The following is a 20,410-nucleotide window of genomic DNA, read 5'->3' on the forward strand; positions in this document are numbered from 1 at the left end:
CAGTGCCACCAGTGCTAGCAACGCCTCACCAGTGTTTACACATGTCTTCGCCCTCTCCTGATCTTCCTTTTCGGCTGTTTCTCAGCCTTCTGGGACAGTAAACATGTAGTTCAACACGTAGCTAGCAAGGGCCAGATACACACACTCCCTCCCCTGCCCTTCCACTATCCTGTGAACGAAGGCAAGCACCCACTATCGCTGATTGGTTAAAACAGTTGTCTTGTGGCTCGACCCGTTTCCCCTTTACAGAGTAAGGGCTGAGTACGAACACCAGCATTCAAACAGACAGGAGAGCTAACGACCCGCGAGGAAACACTGACTTTTTCCGGAGTCCACTTCACTTCCACTGGTGGACCGCTGTCCGGATCCTGAGGCACATTTTAGGTGACCAAACCGATGCACTCCAGAAGTACTGCTGTGGCAGAGCTGAGCTTTGTGTGCAAACACAATCATAGCTCTGCAGCTTCGGCTTCCCAACCATAAACTGGCGAGGCATCCGTAGAAGCCCTCCGCTGCAGCTCGTCCAATCACTCACACCTTCTGTAAATTCCACTGTCTGATCACAGAGACACAAACTAACCACAGAACAGCTCTGAGGGCAAATAAAAGAAACCACCCAAGCGTCTATTTCCTAATACACTCATTTTATTTCATAGTATATATATATATATACACACAGCTCTGGAAACAAATGAAGACCACCCGACATGATCAGTTTCTCTGGTTTTACTATTTATAGACTCGTTTTATGTGTTTTTAAGTTAGTAAATTCATTCAGTTCAATATTTTCTCTTCATATTTTAGTTTCATACTCTAGTGGGTTTATTTACTTGTTTACACTGTGAAGATCAACACCCCAGCAAAACATCTTCAGTTTCATTGCTGGGCCTCAAACTGTATACTGTATACTTAACACTGTATACTTAACACTGTATACTGTGTACTGTATACTTAACACTGTATACTGCATACTCTACACTGTGTACTCTATACTGTGTACTGTATACTTAACACTGTATACTGTGTACTGTATACTTAACACTGTATACTTAACACTGTATACTGTATACTTAACACTGTATACTGTGTACTGTATACTTAACACTGTATACTGTGTACTGTATACTTATCACTGTATACTGTGTACTGTATACTTAACACTGTATACTGTGTACTGTATACTTAACACGGTATACTGTATACTTAACACGGTATACTGTGTACTGTATACTGTGTACTGTATACTTAACACTGTATACTGTATACTTAACACGGTATACTGTGTACTGTATACTGTGTACTGTATACTTAACACTGTATACTGTGTACTGTATACTTATCACTGTATACTGTGTACTGTATACTTAACACTGTATACTGTATACTTAACACGGTATACTGTGTACTGTATACTGTGTACTGTATACTTAACACTGTATACTGTGTACTGTATACTTATCACTGTATACTGTGTACTGTATACTTAACACTGTATACTGCATACTCTACACTGTGTACGCTATACTGTGTACTGTATAATTAACACTGTGTACTGTATACTGTATACTTAACACTGTATACTGTGTACTTAACACTGTGTACTGTATAATTAACACTGTGTACTGCATACTCTATACTGTGTACTGTATACTTAACACTGTATACTGTATACTTAACACGGTATACTGTGTACTGTATACTGTGTACTGTATACTTAACACTGTATACTGTGTACTGTATACTTATCACTGTATACTGTGTACTGTATACTTAACACTGTATACTGTATACTTAACACGGTATACTGTGTACTGTATACTGTGTACTGTATACTTAACACTGTATACTGTGTACTGTATACTTATCACTGTATACTGTGTACTGTATACTTAACACTGTATACTGCATACTCTACACTGTGTACGCTATACTGTGTACTGTATAATTAACACTGTGTACTGTATACTGTATACTTAACACTGTATACTGTGTACTTAACACTGTGTACTGTATAATTAACACTGTGTACTGCATACTCTATACTGTGTACTGTATACTTAACACTGTATACTGTATACTTAACACTGTGTACTTAACACTGTGTACTGTATACTGTGTACTGCATACTTAACACTGTGTACTGTATACTTAACACTGTATACTGTATACTTAACACTGTATACTGTATACTTAACACTGTGTACTTAACACTGTGTACTGTATACTGTGTACTGCATACTCTATACTGTGTACTGTATACTTAACACTGTGTACTCTGTACTGTATACTATGTTCTGAAGTGTGTGTGGGGAACAGAGCTCCTTGCTAAGTTGAATGTGTGGGTTTATAGAGGCGTAAAAATAATCTGTTCAGCTAAGCTTAGCCTGTTTATCCACATCATTCAGCTGCTGCTGAGAATTCCTCATAAACACTGAAACCTCAGAGGTCTCTCTCTCTCTCTCTCTCTCTCTCTCTCTCTCACTCTCACTCTCTCACTCTTACCCAAATGATACAGACTAAAAAGCCAACGTTATCTCTGTTTGTTCTGTGCTTTGTGAACTACACACTCATACATGACACATGCACTCGAATGAATGTCTCCAGAAGCAGCAGAGGTGCAATTCTTCTGATCGGACTTGAACCCGGTACTTTCTAAGAGAACCTCGAACATTAACAAGAAATCCAGTAGAATCAAAACATTCCCATACATCTCTTACATCATTACTTTACCTGGAATGGAGAGAGAACTCATAATCCCCAAAGAATGCCTTTAGGTGCTCTAAATGTCCAAAAGTATTTAGACGCCCCTAATAATGAGATAATTCAGCTGCTGATAACTGTTGATGGCTCATGTAGTAGTTCACACATAGGCTTGTAAGGTCCCTGGACAGACACAATTCTGAGGATGTCCCGTAGGCTGGGATTTCTGCCACTGCTGGTAGACCCGTATGACTGTCTGAGACCCTCACTGCACTGTACCACCTCTTCTCAATCTATCAATCCCGTCACTCACCCAGTATGTATTTATAGCCCCATCATCCTCAAGCAGCGCTATCTGCAGGAGCCTAAAGTTACTACCACCTAACACGCAAGGTGACTCGTTTTTTTTTTTTAATCCGAGGAGCTTATTAACACCATAGGAAATCACTGCTCTGGAGAAGCCGTGATCACATGACCCTAAGTTCACTTATCCCAAGGCTGAGTTTGGTCTAGAGGGGTATAAAGTCATTGCATTGGGCTGTGAGGCTCTCTGGAGTAATAAAGCTCCATCCAACTAATCATCCAACATCAGTTTCTGCGGCGCTGAGAGCAATCAGATCTCCACAGCAATGTTTCAACACCAGTCCTGAGGTGTACATGATGTTACTGCTGGAAATGAGGACAAACCCCCACTCAGTGTCTTTGAAGAAGCAACGCTGGAGGAGCCGGCATCTACAAACCTCTGGACCCAGAGCTGTATGTGTGAATAAGCTGAGTAGACAGAACGGAGAACGTTGGAGAACGCGAGGGAGCAGACATCCAGGAGCTAAGAAGATGTTCCTTTGGGAGCACGGTCCAAGGGTACAACCCAAAGAGGAGCTGAGGAGAGGAACATGGCCCACTGGGGAGTGAGCGAGCACAGAGTAGTGCTGAAGAGAGAGAGCAGGCATAAAAATCTATTAATGTATCTCCATCTGAGACATACACACACACACACACTCTCTCTCGCACACACACACCTACTGTATACACACACATATATATTCAAGAACACACACTCAAATTCATAAGGGATGAGCTAAAATAGGTCCATGCTTCACCCTCGCTTGGGGCGGCTGCTTTGGGAGTGAGGAAAAGGTACTTCATCAGCATGTTGGAAGCATTATCTCCTGTAATAAACACTACCTGCAGTTCCCTCATGGACGTACACACTCCTCAATACCTTTCTATACAGGTTCACAAACTATCTCAGCCTCTCAATTAATAGCACTGATTTCTGAAGCAACACTGGAGGAGCAAGCATCCACAAACTTTTGGACTCCTAGTTAAGAAAAGCTGAGTAGACAGAACAGATGGTGGTGTACCGTTGTAGAGCACCATCAGATCAACCTTAGATCAAACATGGTGAAAGTACAGCTTCCAAACATGGTGGAGGTAGTTTCACACACTGTGTCCGAAAGTTTGTGGACGCCCCTTCTAATAAACGCATTCAGCTGCACCCATTGCTGAAACAGGTGTGCAAATGCACACACACAGCTTGTCTGATCCCTGTAGAGAAGTACTGCCAATACAATAGGACTCATTGAAGCAGATAATAAACATCATGAACCTATTGGTTCCATGCTGTCTAATAATGCCAGACGTGGGCTAGAGGGGTATAAAGCCCCCCAGCATTGAGCTGTGGAACAGTGGAAGAACTGTGTTCTCTGGAATGATGATGGTGAAGCTCCATCCAGTACTTTTGAATAGGATGTTTTGGGGATGATGAGGTGGGGTTGTGATCATCATCCAACATCCTGACCTCACTAATGCTCTTGTTGCTGAATGTAATCAATCAAATCCTCACAGCAATGCTGATGTCCACAATCTAGTAGAAAGTCTTCTTCTCTGGACAGTAGAGTTTACAGTTATTCCAACAAAAGCAGGAGAAATAGCCTTGATTTCAGAAGAAACAGTGAATGAGCAGGTGTCCCAATACTTTTGTCCCAACACAACCAGCCAGGATGTGCACAATCCTGCACACATTTCTTGTGTATATAGATTCAACTGCTTCTTTGCATCCTTCTCTCTCCAAACTGTGGTTTGATTCGTCTCGGGAGGCCGGGTGCACTCTCCGCCCTCTACGTATCATTTATTTAATGTGGTGTTCATGGTCTTTACCTCCCTGGCAAGACGGAAAGTGAAACAGTCAGGCAGGGAAATAAGGAAGAACCGGAGCAGAGGGTGAAGGAGGCTCAGGGATGAGGAGCCGTGGAAGAAAAGCAGCGTAATAGAGGTGATGGGAGGGGATCTTAATCAAAGGGGAGAGCAAACAAATGAGAAGCTCGGTTGTGTCTGGATGTGGGCTGACAACTAACAATGGCAAACACAGCAAATACAGTGCACACACACTCCGGCAGCACGTTTACACTGTGTGTGGGCTGGAGAGGTCTATGTGAGCCCAGACTGTACGTGGCTGCAGGAGGGCGGCGCTGGATTCTGAGTGGAAGTCGGGGAGCAGTATACTACACTCATGGTGCAGCCTACAAAGGAAACCCCCTTCTATTGATGTACACTATATGGACAAAAGTATTGGGACACCTGCTCATTTATTCTTTCTTCTGAAATCAAGGCTATTAAAAAGAGCTGATCCTGCTTCTGTTGGAGTAACTGTCTCTACTGTCCAGAGAGGAGGACTTTCTACTAGATTTTGGATGAGAATTGCTGTGAGGAGCTGATTGCATTGAGCAACAAATCCAGTTACCCATCAGGGTCAGTGATGGGACCATCTGGGTTGTGCATTGCATACATGACCTATATGGGACCCATGTGTGATTAAGGTGGGTTGTAACGATAGGGCCCACTTGGGAACCCCAACTCATCCCAAAAGTACTGGATGGAGCTCCTCCACCATCATTTCAGAGAACACAGTTCTTCCACTGCTCCACAGCTCCTCAATGCTGGGGGACTTTATACCCTTCTAGCCCACACCTGGCATTTGGCATGGTTTATCTGCTCTAGTCCTATTCTATTGGCAGTGCTTCTCTACTGGTACTAGACAAACTGCGTGTGTGTATGTGCATGTGCACATCTGTGTCAGCAATAGGTGCAAATAAAAAAAAAGTGGCTAAATGTGGCTCTAATTCATTAGAAGGGGCGTCCACAAACATTTGGACATATAGGGTATGTCTTTGGGCCAAAACATGCCCGATGTTAAGCAGCTAAACAACTTAAACAGCTTAGCTCTTGACCAGCGTAGGAAATGTTTTCATTGGAGTTTGATAGAGTAGCTGGTCTACCAGCATGACCTACTTGGCCACGCTTGTCATTATGGTCATTATGGTCAGTTTGGCCATGGTCAAGTAGACCATCTAAACCATTAAACACAAGTGTCTGGTCAGACATGGGTGAAAGATGAGTGCTTTGTGTTGCAGTGAGTTGGTTTTTAGCTTTGACTTGTGTTCTCTTGCAGGAAATGACCTTTTCCTGGTGGCGGTGCATGAGTTGGGTCATGCATTGGGCCTGGAACATTCCAATGACCCCAGCGCAATCATGGCCCCCTTCTACCAGTACATGGAGACCCACAACTTCAAACTACCACTAGATGACCTTCAAGGCATCCAGAAAATATACGGTACAGATGCTTGTTGATTTTCCATTCTGTGAATCATTTGTAGAGATGGGAAATCAGGTCCAGGCAGTTACTTTCTGGACCTGAATTTCCATCTGTAATCATTGATGGTGGCAATATTTTGCTAGTTAGTTAGTTAGTTTTAAGGCTGTGTTAATAATGTTAGCCCTGATTGTATATATGGTCTTAGTTGAAGTTTTAAATTTTAGTTTGATGGTTCCTTATTTTGTTAGAAACCTAAGCCCTTTTCACGCCTGGCATTAGTGGACAGTGAGTGGCATTAGTGGAATGGTTACTGCACACAGTCCTAGTTGGTGTAAGGGCTGTTATTAGAGATGACACCATGTTTTCCAACAATGCTGTTTAAATATATATTTAAATCTGGCTGTGACTGAAAATACTGATTTTAATGTTTTCTTTAAAATTTCCTCAAGTTGATGAAACATTTAGCCAACCAGACCCATCCATTTTATTACCCATCTATACCTAAACCAGTACATATGTCTTATATCCATCCAAACTATACCATCCATACCCACTCAAACCCATCCATACCCATACCCAACCAGACCCATTCATTTTATTACCCATCTATACCTAATCAGTGCATACTTCTCATATCCTCCATACCCACTCATACCCATCCATACACACTCATACCCATCCATACACACTCATACCCATCCAAACTATACCATCCATACCCAGTCATAAACTCATCCATACCCACTCATTCCATCCATACCCACTCATACCCATCCATACACACTCATACCCATCCAAACTGTACCATCCATACCCAGTCATAAACTCATCCATACCCACTCATACCCATCCATACACACTCATACCCATCCATACCCACTCATACCCATCCATACACACTCATACCCATCCAAACTATACCATCCATACCCACTCATACCCATCCATACACACTCATACCCATCCAAACTATACCATCCATACCCAGTCATAAACTCATCCATACCCACTCATACCCATCCATACACACTCATACCCATCCATACCCACTCATACCCATCCATACACACTCATACCCATCCATACACACTCATACCCATCCAAACTATACCATCCATACCCACTCATAAACCATCCTTACCCACTCATACCCATCCTTACCAACTCATACCCATCCATAGCCATTTATACCCACAAATACCCATCCAAACCAAACCCACTCATACCATGCATACCCATACCTATACCCAACCAGATCTATCCATATCATTATCCATCTATCCCTAAACTCATCCATACGTATCATACTCATTCAAACCATACCCATTCACACCTATACTCATATGAATCTATTCATGCCCATTTCCTCCCATAGCCACTCATATCTACTCATAGCGTACTTACCCATTCCATACACACACACCCATACTCATCCATACCGATCCACACTGATATGCCATCTCTAGCTGTTACAAATGTTCAGATTATTCTGATTGATTATGCAATTTATAAACAAACAGAGCGAGAGATCAGAAAAGACGCTCTGCAGTAGAAACTGAGTCAGAACTGAATATTCATGAAAGTCTAAAACACGGAACAGTAACTTAGGACTGAATACCTTTGGGATGAGCTGGAGCGGCGTTTATGATCCGGAACTAATCACGCAGCATCAGTACCTCAGCTCACTGATGCTCTAGTGTGGCTGAATACAATCAAATCTTCTAGTGTGGAACCTTACAAGAAGAGTAGAGGCTGTTAGTGCAGCAAAGGGGGACAAACTCCCTCCTAATACCTTTGATTTCAGAGGAAATGCTGGATGATGTGTCTTCAAGCGTCTGGACGTGCAGGGCAGTAAGCAGACGCGTGTTTTTATACAGGTGTCCCGACAGCAATGCTGGAGCCGACTCGGCCTTTGCCCACCCTCCCAGCGCGCCGGACTCATTCCACGTCCGAGAGGAAACATGATCGGCAGTCCCGCCCTCCGCGGCCTCCCTCTGGAGACCGCCCGTCCTCTCCCGGCTATGGAAAACCCAACATTTGTGACGGCAACTTCAACACAGTGGCCTTTTTCAGGCGGGAGATGTTCGTTTTCAAGGTGAGCTGTGCTTTTAGTGAGGTCGTGTGGAAGTGGTGCCTGTCTCTTCATCTCTCTCTTGTTGCTGGGATTGGATTTGTACCCTTGATTTCAGAAGAAACAACGAACAAGCAGGCGTCCCAATACTTTTGTCCATATAGTTTTCATAAAGAATGCAGAATATCGGCTCTTTAATATCAGTAAAAGATTGATTTGGGTTTAGAAGATTGGCAGATGTGGCTTCATACGTCTGAGGATGTGTGTGTGTGTGTGTGTGTGTGTGTGTCATGCACTGATAAATACGATCTGAAGTTTCTAATGGTGTTTTAAATGTCTGTAAAGGTCAGCCTCTGCCTGATGGGACAGTTCTTGACAGACTGACCACCTGATCACATCCAATCACATCACTTCTGCTTCTGCGCTTTGAGAAATTGCCTCTCGAGCTCACACAGACACTCTGCCCAGCAAAACAGATCAGTCCGGTCCGTCTCGGCGCCGCTCGCCATGCGCTCGCTCACCTCTTGTTTTTTCCGCTGATAAAGACGCCCTCACTGTAAACAACTGTCACATTACTTGAGCGCGCTAAAGGGATGTGGCTGAAGCATGTGAATGTTTGCATATGCAAATGAGCAGTTGTTATGCAAGTAGCTTTTCCATGCCCTAGTTTGGCTTTAGCTAAATGCTAATTCTCTTTTGAGCTGAGATGTGCTATTTTTGCTCCCCACAGGATCGATGGTTCTGGCGTTTGCGCAATAACAAGGTGCAGGAGGGCTACCCCATGCTGATCGACCAGTTTTGGAAGGGTCTGCCGGCTCGCATCGATGCCGCCTATGAGAGATCTGACGGCAAATTTGTCTTCTTTAAAGGTACAAACGCACTCGGGTTCGTTATTATTGAGTGAGAAGGTGTGTGTTTGCAGTGGATGCTGCTGTTTGAGGTGTGATGAACGCAGTTCCACTAAAAGCTCAAAGAGAAATTCCACAAATCTCAATTTCTGCCTGATTCAGTGATCCAGACATAAACCGTTAGAGTCTGATTGGTTTACAGTGGTCAGTTCCACCAGGAGCAGAGGAGGAGGAGCCCCACCTTGACGTGGAGTTCAGTGCAAGCACACCAACCAGAACTGAAGCTGATCTTTAGTTTCCAGTATTTTGGTCTTTGCCCATTCACAGAGATGACTGTATAACTGCCCGGCAGCGTTGCAACGATGGCTGCAGAGTGACCGGACTTGCCTATAGGACTATTAGCGTTAAGGTGTAGCAAAGAAATCAAAGGAAAACAGAAACAACGTGACAGAAAGGCAATCTCTCCACTCAGCCTCTACATCACAAACAGAGCCATATATATATATATATATATATATATATATATATATAATGAACTGTCTCACAGTTGGCTTCTTTTTTTCTTGTGTTTTACAACCACTTAGTTTGACCAGTATCTAGCAGCTTGACCAGTATCTGATCTGATAGAACACAGTGGTAAAAACCAAGGATCAAAGCTGAATTGGGCTTAAAATAGCTGATGCCTACACATGACAGACAGTGTTCCCACTTCCAGGGAGTTGCCAGACTGTTGCTATGTGGTTGCTAGGGTGCATCTGCTTTTGCAAAATTGCTTTGGTATTTTAGGTGGTTGCTATGGTATCCTGGATGCTTTCCATAGGGTTTCTAAGTAGTTCTTTGGTGGTTGCTGTGATGTTGCTCGGACTCCCTGTGTACTACAGTGGGGAAGTATTTAGTCAGTCACCAATTGTGCAAGTTCTCCCACTTAAAAAGATGAGAGAGGCTGTAATTGACATCATAGGTAGACTCAACTATGAGAGACAAACATTCTGAAAATCACATTGTCTGATTTTTAAAGAATTTATTTGTAAATAATGGTGGAAAATAAGTATTTGGTCGCCTACAAACAAGCAGAATTTCTGTCTGTCACAGACCTGTAACTTCTTCTTTAAGAGGCTTCTCTGTCCTCCACTCATTACCTGTATTAATGGCACCTGTTTGAACTGGTTAACAGTATAAAAGACACCTGCCCACAACCTCAAACAGTCCCACTCCAAACTCCACTATTGTTTATTAGTTGCTATTGTTTTTTTTATCAAACCTTTCTGCTTCTGCTTCTTTTATTTGGATCTGTGGTTCTGATTCTGAGATTGTTGGTCCATTCGACCACCCAAACTATCATTTGGCAGTGCACATGAGCGCAGTAGGGTGTCTGTTCTGATTGGCTGCTGCTGCGTTTGAATGTGTTTGTATGTGAAAATGCTGCAGCGCCCTGAGAGCCGTGGACGGCGTAGCGCTATTACTGCTGAGCTTCATAAATCTGGTCCTAAATGTGTCCTAAAACGGGAACAGCGTTCATTAATCACTGAGTGAAGACAGAACTGGTCCTGGATTGTGGCCTGTTTCATGTGTTTCTGAACAGATGTGTAGCAGAAATAAAATACTGATTCATTGTGGACGTCTGCAAATAAATAAACTACACTGAAAAATGATCAAATAAATTTGGTATATCTAATTTTGCATTCTGAGATTTTTTTAAAGAATATTGTAGTTATTCATAACATTTTTTGACATTTTTACTTAATTTAAGTCATTTAAATGATCTTATTTCAGCAAGAATGAGTTCATCTGCACACAGAAAGTCAAATAATTGAATGTTCAAATGCATAGAAACAGACTAATCTGCTAATGTTCTTAAAACTGTTTCTAAATGTGAAATAATGGTGATTTTGACTAGATTTAAGATGACTTCACTTATGAAACAGTGGATTTCTGGACCACATTACTCTAACGATGATCACTTCTCATTAATGGACTGCTCATTTCTCTCCCCTGTGATGATGAAAACGATCTCGCAGCTCTGCCGGTTCACGCTGCATCCAACATTCTAATGCACCCGACTTGGAAAAGGGTTTTCATGTGGTTCTCCTGGTGAGAAACTTGCTTTTCCGATCAATCCGAGAGCACTTGAAAGCAGCATCAGTGTCTTCCTCAAGTGCAGTGCAGTTCCGTGAGGAGAAGAACCCTGGAGTCAGCAGCTAGTTTCCCCTGATACCTGGTCAGGGCTGAACTCACAGCCCTTCTCCAGCCGCTGGTCTGCTAGGAATTATTACTGCAGGTAGTAGCATGAGGGTTTTTACACTAACACGATTCACCAGCTTTTATGAATTTCCCTGAGTTTGATCTACAAAGGGCCGCCTCGGGCTACTTCATGAGCATCGGAAACCTGTGTGTTTTCATTTCCGTTAATACGAAAATTACGGCCGTTACTCCTTGCAGTGTCTCACACTGGGCCTCATTCTCCAATATCTCCCCTAACTGATTGAACACAGTGGTAAAAACAAAGGATCGAAGCTGAATTGGGCTTAAAATAGCTGATATGCAGTTGTTAAACGTGCCTACCAGATCCACTGGATCTACCGGATCTACTGGATCTACCAGATCTACTGGATCGGGACGTCACTTGTTTATTTGCTGTTTTATTTATTCCATTAATAAAAAGTGACCAAACAGTGCTGCACAGTGCCTTCTAATAAAAGCATTCAGCTACTTTAAGCTGCACCCATTGCTAACACAGATGTGCAAATGCACACACAGCTTGTCTAGTCCTTGTAGAGAAGAACTGCCAACAGAATAGGACTCTCTGTAGCTGACCCTATTGGCTCCATGCTGCCTAATAATGCCAGGCGTGGGCTAGAGGGGTGTCTCAGACTGGGCCTCACTCTCCAATATCTTCCCTAACAGAAAGTCTAGGTCAGGTTCATGATGTATTGTAGAGCTTAGAAGTGTCCACAGCTCTTATAATGATCATATACGGATCTTACTGTCCTCCTAAACTCAACACGTCCTGGATAAGAAACCCTGGAGAACGGCAGAGTCTTCGTGAACACTGTGCCGGTGGACTTTAAGAAGAATTGACTTCTGAAGAAAATAGGGTGAATAAGACCCAGCCTTCTTACTTGGGCTGAAACCATTTTTCTATATATCTATAACTATTAATAACAGGGATTAATACGGTAAAATTTTAATAAAGACGTAGTGTGTGTGTGTGTGTGTAGATAGACAGATGTATAGGCAACTGGAAAAGTGCATTTCCTAAAGGAAACACATGCCAGTGTGCTATGTGGTTGCTAGGGTGCAACTGTCTATGTAAAATTGCTTTGGTATTTCAGGTGGTTGCAATGGTATCCCGGATGCTTTCTATAGGGTTTCTAAGTAGTTGTGTACTATATGTCCAAATGTTTGTGGACACCCCTTCTAATGAATGCATTCAGCTATAATAAGTTGCACACATTGCTGACAGGGATGTGCAAATACATGTACACACACACACACACACACACAGCTTGTCTAGTCCCTGTAGAGGAGTAATGGCAATAGAATAGGACTCTAATTATCATGAAGCTATTGGCACAATGCTGTCTAATAATGCCAGGCGTGGGCTAGTAGAGGGGTATAAAGCCCCCCAGCATTGGGGAGCTGTGGAGCAGTGGAAGAACTGTGTTCTCTGGAATGATGGTGGTGGAGCTCCATCCAGTACTTTTGGATGGGATGAGTTGTGGAGAAAACTATGAATGAGCAGGTGTCCCAATACTTTTGTTCATATAGTGTATCTCTGGATGCTTTAATTTTCACTTTCTATTTAAGTTATTGCTGCTTTTGACAGTGGAATGGCAACAATGCTAAGATGTGATATCACATTGATGCTAAATGTTGATCAGGTGTTTTTATTTATGTTTATTTATGTTGTTTATTAGTTGCTATTGTTTTTTTTTTCTCAAACAGTGCTTCTGCTTCTTTTATTAGGATCTGTGGTTCTGATTCTGAGATTCTTGGTCCATTCGACCACCCAAACTAGCATTTGGCAGTGCACATTAACATGCATGAGCGCAGTAGGGTGTCTGTTCTGATTGGCTGCTGCTGCGTTTGAATGTGTTTGTATGTGAAAATGCTGCAGCGCCCTGAGAGCCGTGTACGGCGTAGCGCTATTACTGCTGAGCTTCATAAATCTGGTCCTAAATGTGTCCTAAAACGGGAACAGCGTTCATTAATCACTGAGTGAAGACAGAACTGGTCCTGGACCAGCACTTCTCCCACGCGGAGAAGTCTTCCAAATCCAGTTCTCTGAGAACGTTGTGCACGTTAGAGGCAAGTCGTGATTCTTAATCCGATCCTAATCTCAAAGAAGCTCAGTATCGATCCTCCTCCACTCAGAGGCGTCAGTCTGTCAATCTGTTAGTTCAGGGTTTCCTCAGGATAATGCTAATCTGCATCTCTCTCCTGCAAACACAGTTTCTCCTTCTTCCCTCTCATAACCCTGCGATTCTCCTCCGTTCCTCCCTCCCTCCAGTGAATTAGCCCAGTGCAGTCTTGCTGTGCGGAGCGAGGCTGAGAGGATATTTATAGTCGGAGGCTCCAGATCTCACAGGCTTCATCAAGAAACAAGCTCACAGGACGCCTCATACAGAATCTCAAATTTACATCAATATTGATAAATACAGAGTTATGCAAGGTGCCTAGGATCATTTTCACATCATGGACCGTCTTACCTAAGCAGACATTCAGGAGACGTGCTAATAGTGCTAACCTCACATCTGCCTGGCGGTAATCAGCTCGGCTCTACGGTCTTCCTCTCTGTTAAGCAGATGAATGGAAACCTTCACTGAATCGTATCTCTTTGTCACTTCATAAAGCAGCATTAGGCCAGAATTAGTATGTTCTGCTCCTGGGCTCCCCCTACAGGTGTGCTACAGTGTAATTCACTTTACTCCACTGTGGAATGATTGCTTTGGTATTATAACTGGTTGCTAGGTGGTTGCTATGGTATCATGGATGCTACATTTTATTTAACAGTGCTTCTCCTTCTTTTATTTGAATTTGTGGTATTTTCTCCTCCTGGACTCCCCCTACAGTTGTGGAGGGTTATTCACTTTTACTCCACTACAGAATGGTTGCTTTGGTATTATAACTGGTTGCAATGGAGTTGCTAGGCGGTTGCTATGGTATCCCGGATGCTATATGTTATCAAACAGTTCTTATGTTTCTTTTGTTTGAATTTGTGGTATTTTCTGCTCTTGTACTCCCCCTACAGGTGTGCTACAGTGTAACTCACTTTACTCCACTGTGGAATGGTTGCTTTGGTATTATAACTGGTTGCAATGGGGTTAGTAGGTGGTTGCTATGGTATCCCGGATGCTACATTTTATTTAACAGTGCTTCTGCCTCTTTTATTAGTGGTATTAGTGGTATTTTCTGCTCCTGGGCTCCCCCTACAGATGTGCAGTGTAATTCACTTTTACTCCACTGCAGAATGGTTCTTTTGGTATTTAGGGTGGTTACAGTGGGGTGGCTAGGTGCTTGCTATGGCATCCCAGATCCTTTCTATAGGGTTTCTAGGTAGTTGTTTGGTGGTTGCTGTGGTGTTCTTGGACTCCCTGTGTTCTGTGCTGAGTGTTTTGTAATTTATGTTTATGTTGTTTATTAGTTGCTAAATTTGATTAAACATTGCTTCTGCTTCTTTTGTTACTGGCATTTGTGTTATTGTCTGCTCATGGGCTCCCCCTACAGTTGGGGAGGGTTATTCACTTTTACTCCACTGCAGTAAATACAGAATTAATGCAGTTCTGATTTATTTCTAAGGCACTTTCTATAAGTGTTATCACAATACAGCTTTTCATTTAATTTCTCCATCCATACTTTATATATCACCCTTAATGTATTCCGAGTTGAAATGCAAAATATATATATATATTTACAGTTTACTTGTTATAGTAAAATACTACAAGAATATGTCTGTAGAAATGTTTGTAGACAAAAAAAATTAATTGAACATTCTCCAATCTGATTTTTGTTCCCTAGGTGACAAGTACTGGGTGTTCAAGGAGGTTACAGCAGAACCGGGCTACCCTCACAGCCTGGTGGAGCTGGGGAACTGTCTGCCCCGTGACGGCATCGACACAGCCCTCCGCTGGGAGCCTGTGGGCAAGACGTACTTCTTTAAGGGCGATCAGTACTGGCGTTACAACGAAGAGAAGCGGACGGCTGACCCGGGCTACCCCAAACCCATCACTGTGTGGAAGGGCATCCCTGATTCGCCTCAAGGAGCTTTCGTCAGTCGGGAAGGATGTGAGTGACGAGTGCTGAAGCTTAGCAGTGCTGAAGCACTGGCAGGTGTACCTAAACACAGTTGGGAAAGCTTGGGTGGGAAGTGACTAGTTAATTACATTAATTACATTAAATGGATTTAAAAGGCTCATATTTTGCACAGTGTATACCAACAGCGTTAGCACGGCCCCCTGAAGGGCTTGTGCAACATCAGTACCACAGTGTTGCCCAGGTCCAGCTCATGCTGCTTTACTGTAGATCACGCCTCTCACTCTGGAGCTGCTGCTTTACCGTAGATCACTCCTCTCACTCTGGAGCTGCTTTACTGTAGATCACTCCTCTCACTCTGGAGCTGCTTTACTGTAGATCACTCCTCTCACTCTGGAGCTGCTTTACTGTAGATCCCTGTAGTGGCAGGGTACTAAACCCACATATCCTAGCTTGGAAAGCCAGGAGTCAGAGGACAGGGTCAGCCATGCTACAGCACCCCTGGAGCAGAGTGGGTTAATGGCCTTGCTCAAGGGCCCAACAGTTGCAGGGTATTGAACCCACAACTAGGGCTGGGAAATTAATTTGCACTACTTCTCTACAGGGACTAGACAAGCTGTGTGTGTGTATTTGCACATCTGTGTCACCAATGGGTAGTTGAATGCATTCATTAGAAGGGGTTTCCGCAAACATTTGGACATATATAGTGTATAGTGGAGTATATTGGGGGAACCATGTGGAAAAACCATTACAGCCAATTGCAGAACTGCAGAAATGAGAGCCTGCTCTGTCCGTGTTCAGCCAGTTTGCAGTTATTAGCACTGTGATCATTGTGCAGGGTAGCGTATCGCTGTGTGGAGGTGATGAGTGTGCCTCTTGTGCTGTGATCATCACTATAGAGTAAACGATTAGAGCTTATTTGGCGCAGTGCTCTGCTGTGTTGTTGTGTTGACGGGGGTTGTTTTGGCTGTGAGTCACCCTCAGTGGTTATTTGATAGCAGCGTTGGTTTGGCATGAGGAGCAAAGGGAAGAAATATATAGCTTTTGGCTATGATTCATGTTCCTGCACCTCTTTGCCTTAGTCAAATTCTACACTCCATTAAATGCACCCTGTTTACACCCCATCTTCACCCTCATATCTGGAGCCTAACCATGATTAAACAGTATATCCACCCTTATATCAGCTGTACCCCCTTTGGGACATATGACAATTGATAACAAGTAGGTGGAGGCGGGGTAGAAAGGAGCCATCAGTGGAGGCAGCAGAGCTAGTATTCTCAACCTACTGGTTCCTTAAACCAAAATTACCCCCACCCAGCTCAAATTATAATTTAGTATTTTGCATTTTTCCATTTTTTTGCACATTTTGGTTCTGCCAATTAACCCACCCGTTCGTACCTTCCCCTAGCACAAGCACTAGGGGGGGTAAGGACCTCACACAAGGACCTAACTCCTGCAATACATGTAAAGCCATCCTTCGCCTCTTTTCCAACTGCCGCCTGGTGGAGCACTGTTCCAGGGGGAAATTCACTCTGCTTCTGTGCTGAAAGCTCAGTGAAGACGGTCTGAGACACTGAGGCTGGGATGGGTTTGGGAACCCCTGATTTAGAGATGGGCAGCCAAGCCGACCCTCTGGCTCCTTTCCCGGTGGCGAAGCAGAGCCAATGGTCGAACCCTGAGCAATGGCGGAGGCCATATGTAACAATTCACACCAGCCCAGAGGGCACAGGGGCAGTTTCAGGGCAAAAGGGCAGTGGTTCGAGGCCCCAGAGGGGTTTATCTGTGTAGACACCTGCATGCAGTGTAACGCTGAGGGCACTGCTACAGGTTTCAGACACAGTGAGCAATCAATGAAACACCTCCACTGACTGAAGAGCAAAAGTCTGAATAGAAGCTCTGTTGAGTTCACCTGCTGAGAGCGTGTAATCTTCAACAAGGTGCCAAGGTTCTGCAGAGCATGCTACTCTGAAGAAAGCTCCTGCAGGAGACCTCATGTAACTGACAGCAGATGACAAGCTGAACTGACGCCAGCAAAGAAGACGTAGGTGAACAGCCACAAACCCTCAGCAGCTGATTTTGAGGTGTCTTGCTGTTAAAAGGGAGATGCTGTATTGCCTCTGCATTTCTTCTTGCATTTACACTATATGGCCAAATGTTTGTGGACACCCCTTCTAATGAAGGCATTCAGCTACTTCAAGCTGCACCCATTGCTGACACAGGTGTGTAAATGCACACACACAGCTTGTCTAACCCCTTTAGAAAAGAAGTACTGCCAATAGAATAGGACTCTCTGGAGCAGACATACCAAACATGACCCTATTGGCTCCATGCTTCCTAATAATGCCAGGCGTGGGCTAGTAGAGGGGTATAAAGCCCCCCAGCATTGAGCTGTGGAGCAGTGGAAGAACTGTGTTCTCTGGAATGATGGTGGAGGAGCTCCATCCAGTACTTTTGGGTTGAGGTGGGTGGTGATCATTATCCAACATCCTGACCTCACTAACACTCTTGTTGCTGAATGCAGTCAATCAAATCCTCACAGCAATGCGCCTCCAAAATACGCCAACAAAAGCAGGTGTTAGTACAGATATGAGTAAATCTGTCCTGCTGTTCAGCCCTGCGTTTACTCTCCTTCAGTTGAACTCTCATATTACTGGCTGCCTCATTAAAAATGACACATGATGGGCGGAGTTTTCCAGCTGGAGTTGACTGTGGTTAAACTGGATAGAGCGGGGACTCTAGTGAGGGCAGTAGCCTCGGCCATTGAGTGCAACACGATCGGAGGCTGATTACCGCTGCTATTAATCATACATTATTAATACTGCATTAAAGTATAACTGTGTTACATGCTTTAAAAGTAAAATATATAGAACATCATTTTAATCTTCAAACGTCAAATCTTCATCGTCTCTTTAATCTAGAATAGCTAAAAATGTTCAAACACACTGTTAAATATGATATATTTAGCCCCTTAAACAGCCTATTACCCAGCAGTGGCTCAAACGTTTCTTCTATATGCAGAGAACAGCCCCACCAGTTTGTACAGACGTCTCTGTAGGTACCAGGAATTGGAGAGTTAAGGGGTTAGTATTTATTTAATAGTATTAATGAAAAGTTGAACACTTGTTTATGCATGCTGTCATTTATAACTCCTAAAAGAAAAGAAAATCGGAATCAGACAATAAAATTGCAAGAGGTGCTTCTCTAATGTTTAATGTTTATTAGTTTTTTTATGTTATTTATTGGTGTGTATCAGTGATCAGTCCAAAGCACAACATTTGAGCAGCTCTTTTTGACCCCCAGTGTACGTCCAATCGTCCAGTATGTAGAGTAAAGACGTTCCACTGCTGATACTGAAGGGACCCCAGTAGCAGCACTGAAGTCCCCGAATTCTGAGAGTGTAGCGTGACCTTAAACAGGAGCGCTGACAGCTGAAAGCAGTGCCTTCAAGGTAAACAAAATCAATCAAGCTAACGACTGTGAGCCCGACAGTGCATAATGTGCTATTGATCCTATATGATCGCTGCCAAGGGGAAGCACACAGAGCCGTATTCTCGGGCTCGTTGCGTCCTGCTTTGTAAGGGCATCTGCTAAAGCGGCGTTGGGCTGAATTTGCAGGCGGTGGGAGAGCCGAGGGGGGGTTAAGGACCATTCCTCCAGACCAGTGCGAGCCGGACGTTTCTGCAGCTGCTGTGTAAAATCACATATCAGTGCCTCTCCTCTCTGGAGTCCTCAGTGGCAGAAGGGCGATTATCGCTTCTGATAGCCGTGTCATAACCTCCTGCTCCACACGGCAACAAGGGCTGAATAAGGGATGGGATGGGGGAATGGGGCTGAATCTGGGACCTGACTCCCAGTGCTCATTGTTCATCCAGCTCAGTGTAACTCTGTATTTTCTTGGCAACTTTTGCTGGTTCGAGATTACAGATACACTATATGGCCAAATGTTTGTGGACACTCCTTCTAATGAATGCATTTAGCTGCTTTAAGTTGTTGTCCCTGTAGAGAAGAAGTACTGCCAATAGAATATGACTCTCTGGAGCAGATTAACCAAACATGCACTTCTTGGCACCAGGCATGGGCAAGAGGGGTATAAAGCCCCCCAGCATTAAGCTGTGGAGTCATCTCTAGAATCATGGTGAAGCTTCATCCAGTACTTTTGGGATGAGTTGGGGATGATGAGGTCGGGTGGTGATCATCAACATCCAACATCCTGACCTCACTAATCACGCAATCAAATCCTCACAGCAATGCTCCTCCTCCAAAATCTAGTAGAAAGCCTTTTTCTTCTCTGGATAGTAGAGACAGTTACTCCAACAAAAGCAGGATCAACTCTTTTTAACACCCTTGATTTCAGAGGAAACGGTGAGTGAGCAGGTGTCCCAATACTTTTGTCCATATAGTGTATCAGTGTTCTGTAGTGCCGAGACCCTCAGCAGTCACACTCCCAATTTCGGCGTGTTCACATCTGTGTGTGCAAATGAGCATGTGTGTGTATGTCTGTGTGTGTGTGTGTCTCATAGGCATCTGTTTATCTGGCATTCCCAATCCGACAGTCTCGGGGGAATTGCATAACACTGGAATTTCTGCAGCTGTCCTCGAACCTTTAGAAGGACGCTTAAACACGTCCTCATGAATATTCAGTGAGCCGTCTGAAAAGGTTGTGCACCGCCGTCTGCATGTAAACGCAAACACCTGCTTTGATAACCACTTTATTTCACATCACACTTCCATGTCCGCTTTGGCAAGGCCTGAGCGGAGGCCTCATCAAGAGTGCGTTCATTTTTGCCGTTCGGTTCGCTTGGCTCGGACCAAAGCAAGAAATACACAGTCATATCAGAACATTATGACTGGTTTGAAATGAACTCGGCCCATCAGCCTCCTTTCACCCTGTGTGTTACTCAGGACCCCACAGGACTGACCACCACAGAGCTGGTAGGTAGGATT

The 20,410-nt window shown here is 43.8% G+C and overlaps 1 protein-coding gene across 1 annotated transcript in view; it reads left to right on the forward strand.

Moving 5' to 3' along the window:
• mmp24 (matrix metallopeptidase 24) overlaps nt 1-20,410 on the forward strand; it is a 57,348-nt gene that overhangs the window by 26,751 nt on the left and 10,187 nt on the right. Inside the window, exons 5-8 of the mRNA XM_072684930.1 lie at nt 6,152-6,313; nt 8,173-8,390; nt 9,097-9,235; nt 15,233-15,499. Coding sequence (XP_072541031.1) covers nt 6,152-6,313; nt 8,173-8,390; nt 9,097-9,235; nt 15,233-15,499 — 786 coding nt within the window. The remainder of the gene's footprint in view (nt 1-6,151; nt 6,314-8,172; nt 8,391-9,096; nt 9,236-15,232; nt 15,500-20,410) is intronic.

This window comes from Salminus brasiliensis, chromosome 7 (genome assembly GCF_030463535.1).
Source record: "Salminus brasiliensis chromosome 7, fSalBra1.hap2, whole genome shotgun sequence".
Lineage (NCBI taxonomy): Eukaryota > Metazoa > Chordata > Actinopteri > Characiformes > Bryconidae > Salminus > Salminus brasiliensis.